This window comes from Neomonachus schauinslandi, chromosome 4 (assembly GCF_002201575.2).
Source record: "Neomonachus schauinslandi chromosome 4, ASM220157v2, whole genome shotgun sequence".
Lineage (NCBI taxonomy): Eukaryota > Metazoa > Chordata > Mammalia > Carnivora > Phocidae > Neomonachus > Neomonachus schauinslandi.
This window is the reverse complement of record NC_058406.1, coordinates 85,448,933-85,474,161: the sequence shown is the minus strand read 5'-3', so window position 1 is coordinate 85,474,161 and position 25,229 is coordinate 85,448,933. Positions and strand designations below refer to the sequence as shown.

The window sequence follows — 25,229 nt, the reverse complement described above, 5'->3', positions numbered from 1 at the left end:
AACCATGAGAGACTATGTACCTGAGAAACAAACAGGGTTTTAGAGGGGCGGGGGTAGGGGGATTGGTTAGCCCAGTGATGGGTATTAAGGAGGGCACGTACTGCATGGAGCACTGGGTGTTATACGAAAACAGTGGATCATGGATCACTACATCAAAAACTAATGATGTATTGTATGGTGACTAACATAATAAAATTTTTAAAAAAAGTTTTTTTTCCAAATTTTTATTTAAATTTTCAAATTTTATTTAAATTCTAGTTAATTAACATAATATTGGTTTCAGGAGTAGAATTTAGTGATCATCACTTATATATAACATCCAGTGCTTGACACAAGTGCCCTTCTTAATACGCATCACCCATTTAGACCACCCCTGCCCACCTCCTTCCAGCGACCCTCAGTTTGTTCTCTATAGTTAAGAGTCTCTTATGGTTTGTTAAAGCACTGTTTGAATGAATGATAGAATGAAATGACTAAACAACTGTTGTACAGAAGTGCTACGAATTCTCTCCTAAGATTCATTGTGAGAGACTTTTTAAATTTAATATCTATATTTTCATTAGGCTATATAGGCTGTATAACTCCTGTTAACAAAATGCAGAAAAGCTGGAATAACTTTGAAATTATTCAAAATGGAATCAGGAGTTCTGTGAATCAGACTTATATGCTCAAACTTACAAGGACTTGAATCATCAAGTCAAATGGATATTAACTCAAAAATTCTTCTGGGCCTGAGTATAATTCTGAATTAATATGGCCATGACTCATGGATTTATATGAAACTAGTTTCATGTTGAATTAGACCCTGTGGAAATATTCAGATTGCTTCAGGAGCAGAATATTACAATTTTTCTGTAAGTTTTCAGAACCAGTTTCAGAATCTCCTGAAATTAAACTCTTTAGATAACTCTATTACTAATTATTTGTAATGTTTTTTAATTAAAATTATACAGAATTCAAAATAAGTGAGTTTTAATGTATGCTTCAATGTTCCATTATTTCTTAATAAAAATATCCCAAATTTTTTATTCATAATTTGAATTTTTCTGGTCTCTGCATTTCTTACTCATCTTTGTAAGTAGGAATTCCTTTTGATACCAACTCCTTTACCAGAACACAATAGTAGAATCTCATATAAATTTGCCTAACAATAATAATTCCGTTTAATTTGATTGAACTCTTTACTTTATATTGAAAATATATTACTATCTTTATATATCTACAGTTTTAAAATTTTATTTACTTTTTTATCAGCTTATTACTTGTATTTTATTTGTCTTATTTTATGCAGTGTAAGTTGTGAATGCAGTAAAATCAAGTTTTAACAAATGGATGCATATAATAAAGATTCTCTGAACCACAGAATAATAGAATAATAGCTTAATATTTACAGCTGATCTGTAAAACAGGTGTGAGGTTTTTTTAATCATTTAAGACTATTTTTTATTTAAGTTTTTTATTTATTTCCAGTATAGTTGACATACAGTATTACATTAGTGTACAGTGTAGTGCTTCAACAATTCTGTACATTACTCTGTGCTCATCACAAGTTCGCTCTTTAATCCCTTTTTTCTTCCTTTTTTTTTATTATGTTCTGCTAGCCACTGTAGTACATAATTAGTCCTTGATGCAGTGTTCAATGATTCATTAGTGAAGTATAACACCCGGTGCTCATCACAGCACATGCCCTCTTCAATACCTATCACCCTGTTATCCCCATCACCTATTTCACCATCCCCCCACCCACCTCCCCTCTGGTAACCATCAGTTTATTCTTTATAGTTAAGAGTCTGTTTCTGTGTTTCTCTGTCTCTCTCTTTTCCTTTTCCTTGTTTGTTTTGTTCTATAAGACTATTTTTAACATTGAATGTAAGTGGTAGTTCTTCTTCGGGTATTTAAAAATAAACTACACATTGTCTTGGGTAAATCTTGCTCTGAATATATGTGTATCCGAATATGCTGACTACATCCATGTTTATTTCTGGGCAGGGGGACATCCAGCAACTATTGATCATAGGTGACCCCAAAGCCGCATATGACTACTGTGAGCATTACAGCCCAGACTGTGACTCTTCAGTGCCCAAGGCCGCTCAGGCTCAGGAACCGCAGATTGATGAGGTGAGGACCATAAAATTAGGACTGTTTTATCATTTCAATGGTACAGACCTACCCCTGTAGTTTTGAGGCTTATCTCTATTATTCAATTTTAATTAAAGTATACTTTGTATTTAATAGTATTTTAACATTTCTAGGAAGAGTGATTTAAAGATGATTTGGGGTGTTTTTTCTCTTAAGTACTCTGTTACTTAAACTTCTTGTAAATAGAGATACCTCACTTGTATACTGTATATATGAGCATATTTCATTTTGGAGGAGGTGAGAAAAAGATAATTATCTAAAAGCTATATTTCTGCTACATAAATATCTAAAAGCTATATTTCTGCCCTTGGCAGTTAAATAATTAACACAGCCTCAAGATTAGGGTGATATATCCTCTGGTGTACTTGCCTTTGGCAATTCAGGCAGATGAGAAAGTGACATTAGAGCTATTTTAAAGTTTCAGGCTGTGTTGAGTATTTAGAGAGAATTTTTTTTTTTTTTACTGTTTCTTATTGGGCTATGCTACGTTGATATATATGTTTTCTTTTTCTTCCACAAAATTTGACATAAAGAGTAATGAAATGGAAAGCAGTATGATCTGAATGCAGTAACTAAAACTATTCATGTATTTTGATTCATATTATGTCACTTTATTTGAAATTCAGGTGTGAAACCATTCTTCCAGGCCATTTTTGCAAGAAAATTTACCATAATGAAATTTGACCCTATTCTGTTTCAGACCAAAAAATAAGTTCGCATAGCCATAGCAATCTTGGCAGAATTGAATATCCCAAAAAAACAAAAAATGCAATACGGTGTACCCTTATCCAGATTTTTTGGTAAGATCCTTTAATGTGGATCTTCTGGAAATTAAAAGACAAGCAGACTGGAAGGAATTTAGCCTTTAGTTGGCAGCAAAACAATTTTAGATTATTTTTTCTCAAAGAGTGTTAAATTTTAGAAGAGGGGGTTGGAAGTTTGAAAGCATCAAAGCTGCCTTTATGTTTGGGAAAATAGCTCAAATAGCATTCTTCTTACTTTCTAAATGTACTATTTGGTGCCATATTTTGAGCTTGACTACTTAGAAGAGGTTAGGATCTTATCTTTTATTTTAACTTCTTGTTGTTTTTGCATGTGAGTTCAGTTAGGATTTTACCATCTAAAAGCTTGAGATATATTTTTTGACATCACTTTTCTTTTTAAAGTATGATAGTGAATTCTGTTGAACTGATCTTTTCCATGACTTAATATTAATGTTTTTTTTAAAACAGGATAAAGTCTTAAGAAGCTGACAGAAAAGCAAATATGAGAGAGAAAATGAAATTGCTTGGGTAGTTGTGTTTGCTTTTTTCAGTTTTCCAGTGCCTCATTCTTTTTATTCCCTCAGGATTTATTTAAACAGTTTTTTTTTGTGTGAATTCCAAGAGGATAGGTAAAATACCAACAGGTTTAGTGCTTTTATACCTTAGAAATTATATGATGATTCGGTATTAAAATTTACATTTATACATATTATACATGTTTGAGATTGCTGAGATTTATTTTGCTTTTATTTTAAGAAAGATAAGTTTTGTTCTTTTTAGCAACAGATATGGCTCTGATTTTTGGAAGAATGAAGGTATGCTTTCTTAATATATCACCTTGAGGTGTTTTATTACTTTATTTTAATGCTATCATGTCAGTTAAACTGAGTTATTTTAAAGCAAAATAGTTTTTATCGATTTTTATCTGGATAAAAAAAGTAAAATTTAAAAGTAAATTTGCCCTTTTCTACTTTAGTTGTTGATAATGTATACTTCACATTCTGTTAAGAAGTCAAACTTGTTTTTACTAGGACAGTTTGAGAAGACAAAAAATGTATTGTTATAATAAAAGCTGCATGGAAATCCAGTTGGGTGATGCTATAATAAATACAGCATTTCTTACTGGTTTCTATATTGAATGTATTACAATGAAAAGTTTTTTTGAAGAATCAACTCACATTTTTTTTCAAATTGTAAATTACGTTGATACTTCAATCATATAACCATTCTATACACTTATGAAATAAACTGGTTAACCAAATTAGTAAACAGCCCTTATATTATTTTTGATTTATAGCCATTAATATGTAATTATATTTCAAATATGCATTTTAATAATTGATCTACAGATGTTCTTCCTGTACAACATAGGAAGCAATGTTATTTGCCAGTGAGTAAAGAATATAAGGTGCAGTATAGAGCATTGACCATACATGTTGAACTTTATAGTGCTTATTTTCCATTAATAAATTTGTGACATTGCATATTCGTTATTTTAATTTGGATTAATAGCTATGTTAATTTATTTTATCAGTTAACTCAAGTGTGCTTTTTACAACTTGTAATTTTGTCCAGCTCATACCCTCTAAATAACATCTTCTAAGTCATTCTTAAGGTTCAGTATTTTCATGTGTTTGCCACAGTATCACATCATCATCATCATACAGTGAAATGCATAATGTAGATAGATTTAAACATGGTAGTAATATCTTCAAACTTTAATTCCATTTGAACCTACACAATACCATTTATATAGAAGAGTAACTAATATTAAAATTATGATGTTTGGGGATTTTCTCAAGTTAAATTAATCTATTATAAGAAATTAAATGTGAAATCTATATATGATAATTCTTAATGTATTATGTATTTCTTAATGTATTATGCAAACTATAGTATCTTATACATGGTAGGCAATTGCCATTCTTTTTTATAAAGAATGAACAAGGAAAATGAAGCAAAGGCAAGATAGTATTTTATAGAGAAATTTAAAAACCAGCTGACTTCCCTAAATGTATTACCTTAATCTTTTTTGCACTTAGTATTTATCATATATTTTAGTTCTCATAGATGCACAGATATTTACTGGTGCCACTATTTTTCTAACAAATTAAATAAGAACAGATTATGACATTTCTAGAAGTCCCTTTCTCCTCACATACTGTAGTTAATGCTAGGCTACTCACATATCAAAACTGAAATCATTCCATCACTGCATGTCTTTTTGCATATATTTATCTCACTGATTACACCTAGTTCTTTGTGTTTTCAAGGCAGCCCAAAATTCCATAGTAAGTAAACAGGATCATCTCCAAAAATAGGTTATAAAACTTCATGTACACTAGTGCCAAGTAGACTCAATACCACCACCAAGGGGATGTTGTTTAGATAAAGAAATAAGAACAGGGGGCCCTGGGTAGCTCAGTTGTTGAGGGTCTGACTCATGGTTTTGGCTCAGGTCATATCTCAGGGTCATGAGATCAAGCTCCACCTCGGGTTCCATGGTCAGTGGGGAGTCTGCTTGAGATCTCTCCCTCTCTCTACACCCTTACCCCCTCTCTAAAACAAGTAAATAAATCTTTTAAAAAAGAGAGAGGTAAGGACAGAAGCAGTGATTCTTCACTGACTCCTGAAAGACTCTAAGAAAAAGATGTGCTTTCGTGTCTAAGGAGGTAAGAATATTATTTCCTCCAGTATTCTATAATCACAACTAGTCTGGTTGGTCTTCATTTGGAAAGAATTTAAAAAGAGGAGAAACTTATGGAGGTTAGATGGTTCCTCCTACAAGGAAAAAAAAATGACATGAAGTTGGTATATATTGATATATTTCTGAGTACCATGCTTCATTTAAGATGCATGAAACTGTGCGTTTGAAAAATCAGCCCTTTGTGTCTTTGTTTATTGTCTTATGTTTTTAAAACTCATTATAGATGCACCTGCTTTTGAAAAGTCTGCCTAATTTTAAAACTCTACAGCATAAATAGACTGTCAAATCTTTTCGTTTTTATGTTTTACTTGAAGCTGGCAGCTAATAGCTATATAAATTTAATATTTCTTATTCCAAAGTGATTGACCATGACATAGAAAAATTATTCATTATACAATATTCAATCTCCATTAATGTTTTTTAATATGTATCTTAATTCAATATTTAATCATTTATTTATTTAATGATGTTATTAATAATGTTTATATTAACTTTCCTAGAAGTAGTTGGCATTATATCTTGATTGCAGAGGCACGAAGAAACAAGTGTTCAGTGTTCTATGCATGCATTTTTCTATTTTACCAAATTCTGTACAAATTCAATTAGAATAAAGCTTTGTTGAAGTACTTTGTATGTATATTCATTGAAAATGAAACTATTTACTGAGCAGATAAAATTATGAAACCATTTCAATTAATTTAATCAAAGAAGAGTTTTGACAATTATAAAGAAAATGAAAGACATGACTATGTTTATATTTCAATATGACCTTCAGCTGAACCATCTAGAAAGTTCACTCTAGTGAGGGTATTTCATAGGCCAGATGTATAATGTTGCCAGGAGATCAGTTTTGGACATGTCTCATTATAGGTCTGTGCAATTTGCACTCATTTGCATTGCTGTAGTTAATAGAGCTCATTAGAAGGCACAGTGATCACAATTTTCTAAAAGACATATGCTCAACAGTTATTTTTCTGGCAGATCAAAAAGGCTTTTGTGGCAATTTTGAAATGCCAAGAAGTCCAGTTGGGGTATAATGGGAATTTTACCAAATATAATACTGAGAGAATTCTAAATAGATCGCCTTTAGCATATATATATATATATATATATATATGCTGCTTAATATTTTATGTGTATATGACCTTAGTGTATTTACAGTTATTTTGATTAAACCAATGATTAATATATATTTCACAATAACTATATTCTTGTTTACAAATTAAAGTTTTGAGATAGTTGGCTTTGAAGATCAATACATTATTTTCCTTATCACTCAATATGCATGATTGTCTTGTACATCCTTCTATTAAGAAACATACCTCTTTCCAACTAAGTTATTTTAATACAGAAGAATCTAGTATAAAATATTATTTTCCAATGTGAGTTCGGTTTAAATAGTTTATGAGGTCTAAGTGATATGTTTTTTTTGATAGAGAAAAAAAACAGTATCTTTAAAAGCAGAAATAATGTATTAACTAGAAACAGATCTAATTTTGAATCTTTTACTGTTTCTTTTACTGTTTACTTTTACTGTTTCACAAGTGTTCTGTGCTCATTTTGATCTTAAGTTTATAGCAAAAGAGATTTCTGAATAAATTTTAGATTTTATTTTTTCATTAGTTCCAGTGTTCTGTTTAGACTCATCTTATGTTCCTTGCATTTCCTTTTCCTCCTCTCCTCTTTCTGTCTCACAACATAAACATTCTTTCATACTTGGAAAGACTACTGTCCATATTTTAAATTTTAAGCATGTAGTTTAATGAAAAAAAAGTACCCATTGACATTACAGTAAAATTCTTAGAGAATTTTTAACAAATTCTTGTGTAACAATTTTTACAAATAAAAATTAACATGAATAGTTAACAACTGTGGCCAAGTACATAATTGCTGTGTTGGAAATAAGCCATTAACTAAAAGTTTCGAATATTAATTAAGTTTGAATTAATATTCAGAATTTTTAGTTTCCTCACAATCCTAACCATGATTCTGCTCTTAGAAAACTTTCTTTGTCACTCCTATGTTATTATACTCTGTATAAGACAGTATAATACTTCTTGTAATACAAAATAACATTTAAGTAACAGCATTTCGTTTCCTCTTAACCTTTACCGTAAGTAAAAGTTAAAAGACAATTACCACTTTGTTGTTAGTATTACCTGCACTAACAAAATCGCCTGATATTTTTTCCTTTGCGATGTAGTATGCACCTGAGGATATAATGGAATATGACTATGAGTATGGGGAAGCAGAGTATAAGGAGGCTGAATTTGTAACAGAAACACCCACTGTAACTGAGGAGACAATAGCACAAACTGAGGTAAAAACAAAGTAGCACCTTTGTGTATGGTGTCCTGCTGTTTGTCATTCCGTGGTTTCTTATGTCCCCTGTTCCTCAACTCATCATAAGCCTTTCATTCACCTGATTTCTATGACCAATAACTGTGGTTTTTATTTGACAGTAGCTGTCCTGAAGGAATGATGCTCATTTTGCTTTGCTTGTCCTTCCTTTCGTCCATGCTCTTCATTTCCTTTTTCACTTTTTTTATGTTTCCCATTCCATCTTTCACCACGTTTTACAGAAAAAGAAATCCAATTTCAAAAAGAAGACGAGGACAGTGGCCACTAACTCAAAGGAAAAGTCCAAAAAGTTTACACCCCCTAAATCTGAAAAATTTGCGTCCAAGAAGAAGAAAAGTTCCCAAGCAGCAGCAAAAGCCAAACTAGGGGTAAAGGTAGCAAAGAAAAAGCAATCAAGATCTGTCCTAGATAAGCTGGAAGATCTCTGATGATGAGTCATTGTCTTAACCCAACTAGATAAATGCTCATTTGGCTAATCCGATAACCCAATTAAATCATGATTTCCCTAAATTTGGGATTACCTTATAGTTTTATAATTGCTTTTCTTTTGACTTCATCACTAGGCAAATATCGTGGATGATTTTCAAGAATACAGCTATGGAACAGAGGAAAGTTACCAGACAGAAGCTCCTAGGCATGTATCTGGACCAAATGAGGTAAGCTCATTGACACTATTAAATCACAGTCCAAATTTTTTAAGTGTGTAATATTTCTTAATACACCTCACTGTGGAAGAATCTATAACTTGTGAAAGTTCCATCTTTTTATCCCTTTACTGAGGTAAGAGGAACAATAGCATTGGTTCACTGTTACTAGAAACAGGTCATTTAAAATCAATCAATTCAAGTTTTGCATGATCCTTTGCTTCATGCAAACGCAAATTGATTGACCTGAATTGACTGCTATCATTTTCTTGATTGCTCCTGTGATTGAGCAAGCTTCTCAACATGTTGTGATGAAAGGTATTCGCAACATGATTTTTCTGTGAGGAGGAGCCTCCTCTAAAGTGTAAATTGTATCATGAAATGATACAATTAGAATTTATTTCATCTGACCAATAATCATGCATTTTCATGACAGCAAGCTTCTTGAGAAAATGTAATCTTAGTGGATTTTAATAGCTATTTACATTTTCAAACTTGTTAGGAGTATGATATTTATGATTAAATTAATATATCTTACCCTTTTTCATTCTTTTCTCTGAAAATGTTTAATCACATACAGGTATAAATCAAACAATCTTTCTGAATTTCATGTTATGCATACATTCTTATCATGAAAAAATGAGTATACAATTCAGTATAACTTTGTGAAATACTTATCATGCCGGGTGTGACAAATACCTGAGTCAGTTAGCTGTAAGAAAATTTATATAACATGTTTCCCAGTGAGGCAAATAAACCTCATTGTCCAAGTCTCATGCTATAAATATAAAGTTGACTAACAAGATTTTATTTTTCCAATGGAACAAGCAAATACACATGATGAATCCATGTGAATACTTGCAGTTTACTGGGAAAAGTACTTTGAAAGCAATATTTCCTTGTATATACCAATGTACAAAAATATTTCTTTCAATGATACTGAAAGGCTCTCTTTCTCGGCCTTCAGGCTTGCTTGAGTAGCGTTTAAATTGCTTCCCGTCACATTCCATCAGACTGTAATTGCAAATGCTTACCTTGCTTTACTAACAGTAAACTTCATGTTCTTCAACTCCTTGCAACTTAAATTAATAGCCAAATCCACTTGAAGAAGTATTTACTGAAGAATATCTAACTGGAGAGGATTATGATTCCCAGAGGAAAAATTCCGAGGATACACTATATGAAAACAAAGGAGTAGACGGCAGGGACCCTGACCTTCTGGTAGATGGAGATTTAGGCGAATATGATTTTTATGAATATAAAGAATATGAAGATAAACCAACAAATCCCACTAATGAAGAATTTGGTCCAGGTGTGCCAGCAGAAACAGATATCACAGAAACAAGCGTAAGTCAGTATTACGCTCTGTGTCATTGTGCGTCTTATTTTTGGAGTACTTTCACATTGACCTTGATGTCTTTTCAGGTGTAAAATACAAGTTGTGTCCTTCTGTAAACTGTGAAAATTTATCACTACTAGGACATCTTGATAGATTCTTCCTCATGGGAATCTTCAGCAGTTGTAGCTCTGCCTACAATACGGGAGTCTTCATTTGAAAGTATAGTCTTGAATAGAATTGTGTCCAAATTGTCTTGTCATTGACAAGATTAAAATAGTTATTATTCTGGGTAGTGAGTCTTATTTCTGATTTCTAGGCTATTTTATTTTTTTAATTTTGAGAAAAGAAATGTTCTGGTGATGCTCAGTACGGTACCATATTTGTTATTTTTTTCACCTTTTGACCCCTTTCACCTATTTCTCCCACCCCTCACCCCCCACTTTTATTTCGTTAAACTTAATTTGATGACACTTTTTGCTTAATGCCTTGGAATAATAATTGAAGTCTACAGATGTCTTTATTTTTCTGTAATATGTCTTTAAGAAACAATTGTCTCATCTCATTCAAGAATTGTATTAATGCTCATTATGCTTTCCTTTTTATATTTTCAGTATCTAAACATTCAATAAGTTTCTATTTAAAAAAACACAGTTTAGTAGGTTGTTTTTAAATGCACATGGATGATTAAATTTTCTTTAAAAAAAATACTTAAATGCCCTTATCTACTTAAAGACAGGCTGCTTGAATTTTTCACTCAACAGATAAATGGCCATGGTGGATATGGAGAAAAGGGGCAGAAAGGAGAACCAGCAGTAGTTGAACCTGTAAGTATTGGTGTGAATACATTGTAAAGGTTGGTACAATTAATTAATTTATATTATGAACCATCATCACCTTACAGTATCATATATGTTTGCATATTGCCATTAAAAATTCTAATGTCCAAATGTCTAAAATGTGCCACAAATAAGTGAGTTAGTGAGGCCATTTCTGGCAAGTGAAATTTCAAGCAACCAAAAAATATAGAGACATGAATTTTGGAATTTGAAAGTAGATGAAGTTTGTCTACTCTAATTCTCTCGTTTTACAACAAAGGAATCTGAGACCTAGAGAGGTTAAGTAACTTGCTGAGGTTCAAATGTTGGTGGTTGGGACATAACCAGATTTTAGCTTTTCTAACTCCCTTCAATTTCTCTAACTTGACATTATTAGAAATATATTATTTGACCTAGATACTTTCTTGTTTCATATCCAGATAATATCATGTTATGATATGAAAATATTCCTTTTAAAATTCACTTCTTTTTCTCCCATTGAAGAAATGGTCGACTTCACTCCAAAAGTGATTTTTAAAATTTGTGTTAATGTTATTACTACTCAAGATATTGGTAAAAAGCAAATTCTTACTGGAAAGAAATTTTACTATTGTTCTCCTTAATCACCAACTGTCGCATTAGAACTAAAAGTAATATGCTTAACTGTTTGCCTCAAGATCATGAAAATCATTTCAGAAGTTGCAAGGACATAAACACTGAAAAACTGGGTGGGGGGAGAGTTAAAGGTTAAAAAGATATGTCTATAAGAACATCGCTGGCTATCTACTGTATTACTCCAAAATCTGAGAAATTGTGCCACATACTCACCAAAGAATTTTAAAATATTTTTTTGCAGAATAAATATGCCCTTATTTTGAAAATTTACAACCAACTTTTTAAATGATAAAACAATTTCTGGCAGTAGAATCATAAACTTTGTGGAATGAGTTTCTTATCCTGAAACAGTACTCTCTCCTCTTGTCTTCTGAAGAGCTTATCTCATATTTATCCCCCGTTCTTTTGCTTGGACTTTTTTCTCCTTTCCCTGAATTAAAGTGCTTAGGTGCCACTTAACTTCCATTCTTTCATTCACGCAGTAAATATTTATTAAATTCCGGCTTTGTGCCAGGCAGTATTCCAGGTGCTAGGGAAAACTTGGCAACTGTCTTTGCTTTGTCCTTCTCGGGGGCATGTAGCATATTCTCCTTTTACTATTACTTTTTGAATATTTATTTCTTTTCTAATTAGTTCACAGGTTCTCCGAGGACAGGGACTGTGTTTTCTTATCATTTTAAATTCTCTCCCTTCTCCATGCAAAACTGTTCGTAATTGGTTTTATATGGTAGAAATAGAGACTTTACTTTTTGAAATGCAATGATGTGGTGCTTTGTTAGAACTGCTTAGAGGAGAGGTTAGGGGTTACACTTCATTAGTAGTGATTCTCAGTCTTTTCTTTTTATTATAGGGGATGCTTATTGAAGGACCACCAGGACCAGCAGGACCTGCAGTATGTAACTGTCAAGATTATTTTTGTCTTGATTTTTTTAAATAATCAGATATAGAATTTCTATTACATTATTGAATTTATATATTTTACACTAATTTGAGTATTGAATGATAGAGGCAAACAGTTTTTTTCAGAGGGCCTGGTGGCCTTGAATTGCGGTCTGATTTGGCTTTCCAAATGTTATTCTTTTGAGCAGTGGAATTAACTTTTGTTTAATTTTCTTTCTCTCTTTTCTTTTGTTTCTTTTTCTTTCTTTCTTTCTTTCTTTTTTTTTTTTTTTGCTTAAATACCTCTGCATCCTCTAAGCTCATTTTCAACTTTCTATCTGAAAGTTATGATAGTGAAAAAAAAGTCATCTTTGTTTTTATTAAAGAAGTATAGATATATCTCAATGGATGGAGTTGAGAATTCTAAGTAGACAGTAGCTGCCTTATCTGTGCTTCTGAATGGAGTGATTATCAGTTTGCATTGTGACTTCCTAGCGTGGCTGATGTCTCTTGGTGTGTCTTCATTCTCAGGTAGTTGTACTGATCAGACTTTGTAAGAAATCGCTGTCTTTTGTGGAATTAATTAAGTTCTTGTCATCTGAAATAAATATGTTATGTTGATAACTTTAAATACTTTTTATCCATAAAAGAAAATGTAAAAATGCCTCTAAGCTAAATGATTTCTACATTTCAATTTTGCTATCACATTTTTGAGGTCTAATTGTCTGAGTATACCATTTCTTCATTAAGAACTGGGAACCAACTTCTGCTTCAGGGACTTTATTTTGGCGTGTTCTCCTTTCCTGCTTTTCTTTGGAATGTCTGCCTCCACCCTGAGAGCAGCTTCATAGAGGAAGCACTGAGCTAGCTACAGAGTGGTTCCTATATGTTGTCTTTCATAGGAAGATAAATAGGGCAACTGTTTGGGAGACAAGTGTATATTTATGAAATATAAAATGAGCTCTTCTTTGATTTTGGTAGGATGAATTTGCCTGAATGATAAGATCTGACTCAGATCATGGTTTATTTCTCTGTAGGGTCTTATGGGTCCCCCCGGTCTACAAGGCCCCACTGGACCCCCTGGTGACCCTGGAGAGAGGGTAAGTGAATTGATTCTTTACAACAAAAGAATATAACATAGATTAAAATAATTACAATATTTTCTACAAGTTTAACATGTTATCCTTCTCACTGGAAGGGGGGAGAAGTCTGTGAACTCAATGTCTAACATTTTGGTTTAACTTCTCTAACTATAATTTTAGAAGTGAGGATGAAGAATGTGCACTTATCTATGTTATAATTAATAAGAAAACTTTTATTTTCAACAAATTTCCGCGTTGAGATGAGCCTGCTACATTAGATTCAGTTCTTTAGTCTCAGTTGAGACACGTTTTCCATGGATTCTGATGAGTATTTAGCTGGATTCTGATAGACTGAGTTAATAAGCTTGAATTCTAATTTGAAGAGCATGTCCTAGATTACATGGTAAAATAGACCATTTGTGTTAAGTCAGTCCAAACTCTTCTTGTAAAATCTCTTTCCCTGTTTTTCCTCCATCCCTGAGTAGCCAATAACTTTATCCTTTATTAAAATCCTGTAAAACTAGTGCAATGAAAAACAACCCTTTCAGGGCACCTGGGTGGCTCAGTCGGTTAAGCCTCCAACTCTTGATCTCAGCTCAGGTCTTGATCTCAGGGTCATGAGTTCAAGCCTCACATTGGGCTCCATGCTGAGCATGGAGCCTACTTAAAAACAAAAACAAAATCCCTTTCTAGGTGCTTACTAAAAGGAGATTAACCAAGGAAGGGAGAACAAATGCAAGTTAGTTAATGTAGACTAATGTTATTACATGTTATTCTAATATTTAGGTAACTAATAATAGACTAATAACATGGTCTATTTCTAATAAATTTGACTCTTTATTTATTAATTTTGATGATTTACTTTCCTAGGGTCCCCCAGGACGTCCTGGCTTACCAGGGGCTGATGGTCTACCTGGTCCTCCTGGTACCATGTTAATGTTACCGGTATGGGTTTTTTTAATTGTTATAAAGATGACTTAATATTTCATCATCTTATTGTTGAAAAATATTGCTGAACTGTATTACAGAGCAATTAACTAAAAACCATTGTATGAGGTAGAGATATTTGAAATCAAGTAGCCTTTAGAAATGACAGGAAATTTTATTAAAACAGAAATTTGGTAAATCTCTACATTAGAACTAAGATTTCATTATTTGATTTGACTTTGACAACAAAGCTTAGAGGTTGTTCTTAATATTTCCAATCATGTGTTTCATCTTGAGTCATATGATTAACATGCATTTCATGTGTTACTTAACATAATATTAATATGCTATTTATCACCATAGAGATAACAGTTGATACTTTTTAAAGAAGATATATCTATATTGTCATTATTCATTGCTCAAAAATTGTTTTACCATAAGAATGCTTTTTTTTTAAAGTTGCCCTTGTTCTCTGGGATAAAACTTTGATTAATTTGTTTAAATGTAATAAAATTTCAAGTAATAATGAGGTAGAATAAGAAATTGACTCATGCTGCATTTTGAGTTAAAATTTAAAAAGGATCTTTAGAATTTTAGAATTTTATGGAAAGATACTGGGAAGGTGAGTTTCCTGTTATAATTACTTAAGAAAACGTAAACAAAATGAATATATCTCAAGGATGATTTCCTCTGTATTCATACAGATTCCAAAAGTTTTGCTCAACAAAATAGCAATTGATCTAAAACCACCACTGAACTGAATGCATTTGGAATTTTTACAAATGTGTAAATAGAAATAGGTAGCATTTGTACAGGTGAAAAATATATGATGACTTATTCCAGATATTTCAGAGATTATGGAATTTAAAATTGGAAGACTCTCTTCTACAAAAGGTAAACATGGTCCAGAGAACATCCATTATGTGCAGGAGAATTAAAAAAAAAAAATCTAAGTATCTTGATTCATATAAGTTACCTTGTACTTCTATAAAATCCCATCATTTTCAGTAAATAGTTTTTAATTAGTAATTAAAGCACCTATTTGACAAAGGCTGATTTTGAGCTTCTTTATGTTCTCTTTTCTTAGTTTCGTTATGGTGGCGATGGTTCCAAAGGACCAACCATCTCTGCTCAGGAAGCTCAGGCCCAGGCGATTCTTCAGCAGGCTCGGGTAAGAAAGAATGAACATGTATTCCCATAAACTGATTCGAAGTCAGGTTGTGTGTGTGTGTGCACATGTGTGTGTGTGGGCATGCGCGCGTGTGTGTGTGTCTGCATCTGGAGGATGCTACTATTATAAGCAAAATACTTCTGGATAGTGCCTTGAATTTAGACAGAAAAAGTGCTGAGGTTATAATCTATTTTTTCAGTAGGGATATTTTCTTTAACTGAATATTAAAGTTAAATGACTGACCTTTGCAGTATTGCCATTTATAATTCTGGCAATAACACACAAACCGTAACACAAATTTTCTAATTTTTTTTCAAAGAGTACTGATGGATTTATACTTAGCACTCTCTATTTCTCACATACAGTTTCTGTTAAGACAGAAGTTGATGATTAGAAAAAGTAAGAGAATAAGGTTTGAAATAATTTTGTCCTCCTAATCTAATAAATTATTCAGGATATCCCAAATAATCCAGCAAATTAAGTTTTTGTAAGCATTCTCATATAAGAAAGAAACGTTCAAATATGTATTTAAGTTTTAATCGTCATAATCTATAACGTTTTTACAAAATCCATTGTTTATAATCCTTCATCAGCTGAAAGTTTCCAGTATTTCTATAAGACCTATAATTGTATTTATTTTTTAAATTCACTGCAATTAAAAAGTCTAAAGAATGGACTAGGAAAGAGTTGAAAGTCATATAATACTTTTATTCATAGTATAGGATTTTTTTTTAAGGAAAAAGTAAAGGGCTTACATTTGGTATGGATATGGATTCACTTTCTAAGTGATACAAATCATTTCTGTGATAACTTTGGGTAAATTTATGAGTATATAAAATTTAACATTTATAAGTTTATCCTTATAAATTTATGAGGGTATAAAAAACATACGTGATGATTATAATTTACTCTTACATTCATTTATATATTTATTAAGTCTGTCAATCTGAAAAGATGCCATTATTTGGTTATGTCATGATAAAGACAGAAAAATTAAAAAATTTGTTTACTATACCCTGGCATAACACTTACCTAAAAATATTTAAAATAATTTGCTAATGATTCCTACAATTTATCTTATAAATTATATTACTTTCAACAAATTTAAGATAATTATTTGAGCTTAAATGTTTTATGAGGCCATTGAATTCCTCATTTTATAGTCCTTTTAACCTATTTGGAAATAGGTAGCAAGCATTATAATTCCAATTTTTCGGATATTTAATCTCAAGGATTAAGAAGTATATTGTCAAAAATCTCATGGTGACTCAGTAGTGGAACTTTGGAGATCCTGTTTTCATCTCATGCACTTTTCTAATATGATTTTACATATTGTTTCTATTACAGTATTATTTTTTGGTATCTATTTTGATAATCTAAATATTCATCTTTTGGAATCACTAATATTCAAAAATAGCTCACCATACTAATTTAACATCTATCAAATATTTACCCTTTGTATTCCACTTGTTCCAGCTTTTCAAGTATGCTAATTTCACATTTCTAATATTCAGTATCAATAGTGCATGTAATCAATCTATCATGCCTATGATTATACAAAAAGAATGTATTTTTCTTGTAATGTCAAATTTGAGATTTGTTAAAAAGAAATGTATTAGCATATTTTCTGATCAATTTTGCTTGCTTTCTGACTTTAGGTGTCATAGTTTTTCCTAAAATATTGCTAGAAACTTTTTATTTAAAGCACCTCAAATTGTTCATCTCTAAAATGATTTTCAATGATAATTGTGCCAGAATGTTTAAGAGAAGTCTGTATGTTATTCTGAAGTATGCGTCAGAGTAGAAAAATTATAAAACATTAGATATCTTATACTAAAATCCATTTTAATTTTTATCATTGGATAAATCATAATAGTATATGGTACAAGATTGTATACAAGATACAACAGTTTAAAGAACATCTGATATTTATTTAGGTCATTTGTCATTCTAGAAACTTGCAATTCTTCAGTAATCAGGCACTCTTTCTAGCATGTAGCTATTATACCTGTGTTGATCATCTGTTACTTACAGGTAGCTTGTGCAAATGAATATTGTGGTTTAATAGGCTTGTCCAGGAGAGCATCCCTGAGTTTGATCTCCTTTATTTTCTAGATTGCTCTGAGAGGTCCACCTGGCCCAATGGGTCTAACTGGAAGACCGGGTCCTGTGGTAGGTTACTCAATAAGATAATGTATGTTTAAATCCACATATTAGTGGTTCCTTGTGCAAGTTTGCCAAGCATTGTTCATATACCTAGCTGATGAAAATAGGATACATATACCTACTTATACTTGATTTTGTTTCCATTTTAAAAGCCTATTTCAATTCAGTCCTCAGTAAGTTTTGGCAAAAAAAGTTTCAATGAAGAATTTTCAAATCAAATAAATACAACGAAAAATATAATCAAGTCACATATCTATTAATTTTTCAAATTATACATATAATTTATTTGTATAATATTCCAAGTTATTAAAATTCAATTTGACATTAAATTATTGAGACTTAACTTTATGTTAAATTGAATTTTCATTAAGAAAGAAAAAATATTTAAGGCCAGTTAAATTATTCCATAATCTGGGAAGCAAGCAGGATACTTGGCTTAAACCTCAGTTTGCATTCAATATTCCACAAAGTGCTTCAGATATTAGAGAAATTAATTTGTTTTTTGGAGCCTCTTGGAAAATGACAGTGTTTTATTTTTCCATGCAACCTTGCTAATAAGCTAATATTTTCCAAGTGATTTTTAAAAAATATCTCAAATATTTTGAAACTTCTACCAAATGTTAAGCAGTGTAGTAATTCACAAAAAAACACAAAGATTCTCCTCAAGTCATATTTTTTCTTAAGAGAAAAAGAAAAAACCGTAGGAGTCCAAACTTGGTTCTGATTGATTTTATAATTAATTGAATAAATAATTTCCATTTTAAGTATTTGTTTTTCTATAAAAAAAGACATTCTTCCTGTTCTTTCATATGATTTTATATACTTTCAATATGTTTTATGGGAATAATGGTGTTTATAGAGATTATTACTGTGAACATTAAAATCTTACATTTTATTTACTTAGACACAGCAAAACAATTTTATTCAAGTTTGAATCAAGTTAATAGTCTTCTAATTATTTAATCAGTTTTACTGATCTTATTAATTAGGGTGATAAATAGTTTCTGCATGTATTTTATTCAAAGATTTGTTATGTAGTTTACATAAATTTATGGTTCTCTTAATTCAGTCTTAAAAATTTGTATAGGTTATATATTTTGAAGGTTATACACTCAGGTATACACTCAATGATATGGGCTCATGTAGAACATACACTCTGACAAAATAATAAGAAACATCGAAGAGTCTATGTTACTCAACAAAGGAAGAAACAGAGTTAATATTTAATTATTTGTTAGTGATAATTCAAATTCACATGACTGAGGAAAACCAGCAGTATGCTAATGCTTTATAAATCTGGGGGCAGAAGAATGATCTGTATATTTTATTAAAGATAACAGTTCCTGGGGCTCCGAACTTGAGATTCTGATGATAAAGATTCAAGGTTGGATGTAGCAAGCTATATTTTTAATGAGTGCACCAGGCTGAATCTTATGGTCAAGCATGTTTGGGAAATACCTCCATATGTCACTTAATTTAAAAATATCACTCCAGGATCTCTAAAACTACATTTTCCAAAGGAATTTTCCTTCATATAATCCTGACAAGCATAAGCCTTAGTGGGTCTGTAGAGGGTCAGGGCAGTGAATAGCAGAAGCAATGAAAGCATGTTCCATTAGCAGTTCCTGTTTTCACCAATCAATGAGGGTCAGTCATTCACAGCGTGTTGGCAAGGAGAAAAAATTGGCAACAACGTACACGTTCTCAATGTCATACAGTGGATACAAGATTAATTGATTTCACTACTTAAGTCTTTGTTATGGGAAGCTTTAGCTTCCTTAAATATTAAAAGTAAGTATTGAGATATCAAACATCATATTGCTTCTTTTCACCATTTTCTCTTCTATTATCCTTTGCTCCAAAACTTCAAATTATGATAGACTTTCAAATATCTGTTGATTCTAGAGTCTAAAACTATTTTATATAGAAGAAACAAAGTCTACATCAATATATTAAGATACAAACAAACATTCTTCCAATGAAAAATTCTTTATTCAGTTGTTTTCTCTGATTGCTTTCCTAGACAAATAGAGGCTTATAATATAAAACATACAGGAAACGTAGGAAATATTGTTATTTTTTCTATTCTGTTACTGTCAGTTATTGCATGATAATTTTTAGAGTAAGTGTTTGGACAGAGTAATTATAATTTGTTGAGTAGTAGGTAGTGCTTATATACAGTAAATGCAGTAAATTAATTAAAAACAAATTGACTGTCCTATAAATGTGTTCAATTCAGTGATTAATAATCTGATTTAATATAGAACCCCAGGTTTTCTCTTGAAAAAAATTTAGTTGCAAGAATTCTTAATTAGAAGCGTGAAGTCTATTATTGTTTAATTTTCAAGATTAGAATATTCGTGTTACTTGACTTTCCATATTTCTTAGGAGTCAGATTAATAGTTATTTTCCTTTAGAGCCACCAGGAGGCTCTAGAGAGCTTACATTTCCAGACTCAGCACAATTTTGATCTTTTTGTATGATTCAATGCACCATTATTTGAATATATATCGATTTAAATAAATCAGAAATTTCTTAAACACCCAAAGTATACTTCTTCTGCATAAAGTAACTATCATCACCTTGTTCAATTTTAATGTCCTGAAGCTTTTTAGGGGAATGAACAGCCCAGTATTTATTTTTAAAACTCACACTTTTATGAAGTGATTTTATATTTTTTTTCCAGTTAATGTGCCAGGTTTTTAATTGCACTTTTTGAATTATGTAAACATTTTTAAGAGGTTTTTGTCATAAGGACTTATTTTTGTGGGAAATAAACTACTTTGGGAAAAGATGCTTTGACATTATTTCAGGACAATTACGATAGTTGTAGCATCTGTTCTTGACATTTTATTGCTATAGAATTCAGTGTCTGAGAAATTTCTGAGTGCAAAAACATTAACATTTTGCCAAGTCCTTGCTCTATAAATGGATTCAGTGTATACCTGATTCGGTAAAAGCGTGTTTTTCCTCCAGTACTACAAAACAGTATAATAATAAGTAGTGCCTTATGTATCATCGTAAGTACACACGTTAAAGAAAATTTCAATGTGGTTTCATGAAATTGGCTTCTGTGTAGCTATGTGTAAAATACAAACTTTTAAATATAGTTTACACACTGGAATACAATAAATCTGAGAAGAGATGTATTTCAAAGGGCTTGAAAATTTTATTGTATTAATTAATAAAATTATACTAATTTGATGAAATCTGTTTTGAATAGTGTTTGACTATTTCACGTGAAAATGGTAGGATAAAAGTAGTTAGGGAATTACTACTCAATTAAATGATTATATTCTTACTTTTTCTCTACAGGGGGGGCCTGGTTCATCTGGCGCCAAAGGTGAGAGTGGTGATCCAGGTCCTCAGGTAAAAAAAATAAAACAGTCTATCTCACTTATTTTATTTTATTTTTGACTTCATTTTAACTTGTAGGGTAATTGAAGTATCTGCCATCTGTTTTATGAGGAAAGAAATTACTTATATTACTTTTAAGTTCACATCACCTCCTTTAATTGAAAAATCCCTAGTGGCCAGATGGCTGCCAATAACTTGATTAATTTAAACAATATTAAAAGAAGATAATAAGCTAGGATGGAAAAGGCTTGATACTAATAGGCCTTCAGAATATTAAATTAGCTTGAGATTGTACAGAGCAGAGCAGAACTACTATAATTGTACTTTTTAGTGGCCCTGCCTCAAACCCATGATATTTTCTGTGGAGAGAAAATCTAGCATATACTTTCAGAAATAATATTTAACATAACTTAAAAGACGCTAACTTCAAACCTTTTGTAGAACTGAGGAAATTATGAGAATTGAGAACATCTGAGCTGAAATTTTTAAGAAGACCTTAGATTATGTTTACATGGTACCAAATTAAAAGTATTATTTTTCATTTAATGATAGTAAGTAAAAATAGTAGGTATAAGCACATTATGAAGTCTACTTATTCTAGAAAACAGAAAAACAAAACGTGACATTTAAAAAATACATTTATTTATTTATTTATTTATTTATTTATTTATTTATTTATTTATTTTAGAGAGAGAGGGAGAGTGCGATAGGGGAGAGGGGCAGTGGGAGAGAGAAAGAGAGAATCCCAAGCAGACTCTGCACTGAGCACAGAGCTCCATATGGGCCTCTATCCCAGGACCCTGAGATCATGACCAGAGCTGAAATCAGGAGTCGGAAGTTCAACCAACTGAGTCACCCAAGCTTCCCTATAAATACATTTATTTTTAAATGAAAATACTTCGTGATATATTCAATAAATAGAAATTCAGATTGGGCTGGAGGAACTCTCAGTGACCATTCACTAAATTTTTTTTTCTTCTTTTAAAATTGGTTTTATTCCATAAGAGACTCTTAATCTCAGGAAACAAACTGAGGGTTGCTGGAGTGGAGGGGGTGGGAGGGATGGGGTGGCTGGGTGATGGACATTGGGGAGGGTATGTGCTGGGGTGAGTGCTGTGAATTGTGTAAGACTGATGAATCACAGACCTGTATCCCTGGAAAAAAGAATACATTATATGTCAGTAAAAAAAATAAAATTAAAATAAAATTGGTTTTATTTGGGGCACCTGGGTAGCTCAGTCAGTTAAGCAGCTGACTCTTGGTTTCACCTCAGGTCATGATCTCAGGGTCCTGAGATCCAACCCCGCATCTGGCTCCACGCTCAACGGGGAGTCTGCTTGAGATTCTCTCTCACACTCTCCCTCTGCCTCTCCCCCATCTCTCTAAATAAAAATAATAATCTTTAAAAAATAATAAAATAAAATTGGTTTTATTTTTAAAATATTACAAGGTGAAATTGAATTTTAACACCAATGTGTATTCTTTGTCATCACCACCATAATCATCAGGACAGAGAATGGTTCTATAACCCTAAGCAATTTCTTGGAGCCAACATTTTACAGTCACATCTTCCCCCCACCCCTAATACCTGACAATCACTGATCTGTTCTTTATTACTACAGTTTTATCTTTTCAAGAATACTGTACAAATGAAATCATGCATTATGTAACCTTTGAGACTAGTTTCTTCCATTCACCAAAATGCCTTTGAGATTCATCACAGCTGATGTGTGCATCAATAGTTCATTCCTTTTTGTTGCTGAGTAGTATTCTTTTGTATGGATGCACTATAGTTTATTTTGGAATTAGAAAAAAATCAAAGAAAATTGAGAAAGATAATTGGGTGATTCAGAATATGGCAGCCTTATTTTTCATGGTTGGTTAATATTACCATGGAAGGATGGAAAGCATTGCAACCTAACTGAGAACTGCATAAAAATACTGAAATGTCATTATATGAAAAATCTAGGGAGTTTAAACTTTTGCAAAATTTATATTTTTTTCATCAAATTCACCCTTTACAAAATAGTTGAATCTGAAAACATTGTTTGCAGTAGTTGTCATGGGTTTTGTGGTTTTCCTTGACTCAAGTCCAAAGAAATACAATATCAGATGAAGAAGGATCATTTTCATTAAAAACTAAGATTCTAATTATTAGACAACTTTAATTTCATATTTCTATAATCAACATTGTACAGTGATGATAAAAATTATTTGCAATTTTAAATGTGTGTTATATTTGCTACCACACTCATTATATGCACACTGTTTAACTTCAAAAAGGATATAGTTAATTAAATATAAAGGCCTATTTGTTTATCTATTTGATAAGCATTTGATCTATTATTAGCTGTGTAATTTTATTTTAAAAAACATATGTATCAAGCCCTACCTAAGACATTGTTTGTTGACATAACATATTGTACTGCTTAAAGAATGAAAAATATTGAGGCTCTTTAACCTTTAATCTGACATGGCATGGTGCCAGGCAATAATTTTCATTTGGGATCACCAAATCATCCTCCAGCATTTTGTAGATGGTGGAAAGAAACATGTACCAGGCACTATGCTAAATTGTAGGCGTATAATGGAGAAAAGACCAACTTAGTCTAAAACCACAGGAGTTAACAACTTAATGGGAGATTCAACTATGAAAAAAGGCAATTATATTCCAGGTGATAAGTTGAATAAAAGAATGAATATGTGGAAGAGGATCTCCAAAAAATAAAGAGAAAGGCTAAGGAAAAAGGGTTTGGAAAGAAAAGAGGAATGAGATGGGTGGTTAAGAGTGTTTTCAGTCAAGAGAAATGTAAAACCCTAAGATTTTGAGAATAAAGTGAGTGAGGATTTTTTTTAAAGGTGAAAATATCATTTTGTATTCCTTTTGTTTAATTGTAATCAGATGTCTCTATAAACATAATAAAATAATATGACTTTTTTTTTGCAAGAAGACTTTTAGAAAACTTGATTCTCTTATCTTCTGCTTTATTTGAGCTTTTACATGAGAAATAATTTTCTTCTGTTAAAACGATTGAGGTAAAGCGAAGAGGATATAAATTTCTAAAACCGTCTCTCCCAGTGTGATTCACTTTATTGATTGAGAATTCCATAAAATGAATAAATTGCGATGTTTTGATATAGGGCCCTCGTGGTGTTCAAGGTCCGCCTGGTCCAACGGGAAAACCTGGAAAAAGGGTAGGACTGGTTTTCATTGTGTATTTTGAGAGCATCTGAAATTATCAGTTATCTTGTTTCCTTTTACTCTGTGCCACGAGGAATCCTTTTTGCTTAGTCATGTTGTTGACATTTTCAGGGTCGTCCAGGTGCTGATGGAGGAAGAGGAATGCCAGGAGAACCTGGGGCGAAGGTCAGGAGCTCATACATTTGTATATTCAGATCTCGTATGTCAGTTAACCCCTGAAAATTTTATATTTTAAAATAGAGTTTCTTGATATGAACGAATATTTCACATTTACATTACAGTATAGAATTAGGGTGGGAATGTAATGATGATGATGATGATGACGATGATGACGATGATGATGATTTTACAGGGGGATCGGGGATTTGATGGACTTCCGGGTCTGCCAGGTGACAAAGGTCACAGGGTAAGATATACCATTCTGTCATTTTGCATACAGGGATAATACAAGAATATTATGAATTTTTTTAGAATCTGTAGACTTTAAGAAATCAAAAAAAGAAAATTAATTTTGATATTTGTGCATCCAGTAATTTAGTAAATTATTACATCTACTGCATACTTGAAGAAAGATAAATAGAATTATACATGCAATAACAATATAAGTTCTTTAATTATTTTTAAACATTAATCCTGCAAATATAAATTCAGGCAGAATCTTTATGTATGTGGAAAATATTGTATTCATTGAAAGACAAGTGTGGAAATTTAATTTTGCCTCTAATTTTTTGATAATCACCTTAATTTCCCTCTTACATTTTGTTTGTGGAAATATACTTGATAGAGTCCACTTTAGGCAGTCTGTCATTAATATAACAATATACTGGGCACTGTATTTTATTATTCTAAGTTAGATGGTGCCCATAGATAGAGATACCACAGACTAGTTCTTGTAATAATATGAGCTCGCAGTCCGGTGCAAGAGCTTATAATTTGCAAAAGCTAAACAAACCACCATGCTGAACAAGAATTCGGTGGATATTTTTAGTGGGAAATTAAGCAAAGAGGCAGTCTCTCAGACAAAGAAAAGCTTTGGACCTTCACATTTTTCTTCTCCAGAA

General features: G+C 31.7%; 1 protein-coding gene across 1 annotated transcript in view; it reads left to right on the top strand.

The window, feature by feature from the left end:
- COL11A1 (collagen type XI alpha 1 chain) overlaps positions 1-25,229 on the top strand; it is a 206,989-nt gene that overhangs the window by 69,433 nt on the left and 112,327 nt on the right. The window contains exons 6-19 of the mRNA XM_021690257.1: positions 1,990-2,118; positions 8,193-8,345; positions 8,535-8,627; positions 9,708-9,962; positions 10,716-10,778; positions 12,235-12,276; positions 13,301-13,363; positions 14,216-14,290; positions 15,360-15,443; positions 17,559-17,615; positions 20,925-20,978; positions 24,108-24,161; positions 24,280-24,333; positions 24,521-24,574. Coding sequence (XP_021545932.1) covers positions 1,990-2,118; positions 8,193-8,345; positions 8,535-8,627; positions 9,708-9,962; positions 10,716-10,778; positions 12,235-12,276; positions 13,301-13,363; positions 14,216-14,290; positions 15,360-15,443; positions 17,559-17,615; positions 20,925-20,978; positions 24,108-24,161; positions 24,280-24,333; positions 24,521-24,574 — 1,230 coding nt within the window. The remainder of the gene's footprint in view (positions 1-1,989; positions 2,119-8,192; positions 8,346-8,534; positions 8,628-9,707; positions 9,963-10,715; positions 10,779-12,234; positions 12,277-13,300; positions 13,364-14,215; positions 14,291-15,359; positions 15,444-17,558; positions 17,616-20,924; positions 20,979-24,107; positions 24,162-24,279; positions 24,334-24,520; positions 24,575-25,229) is intronic.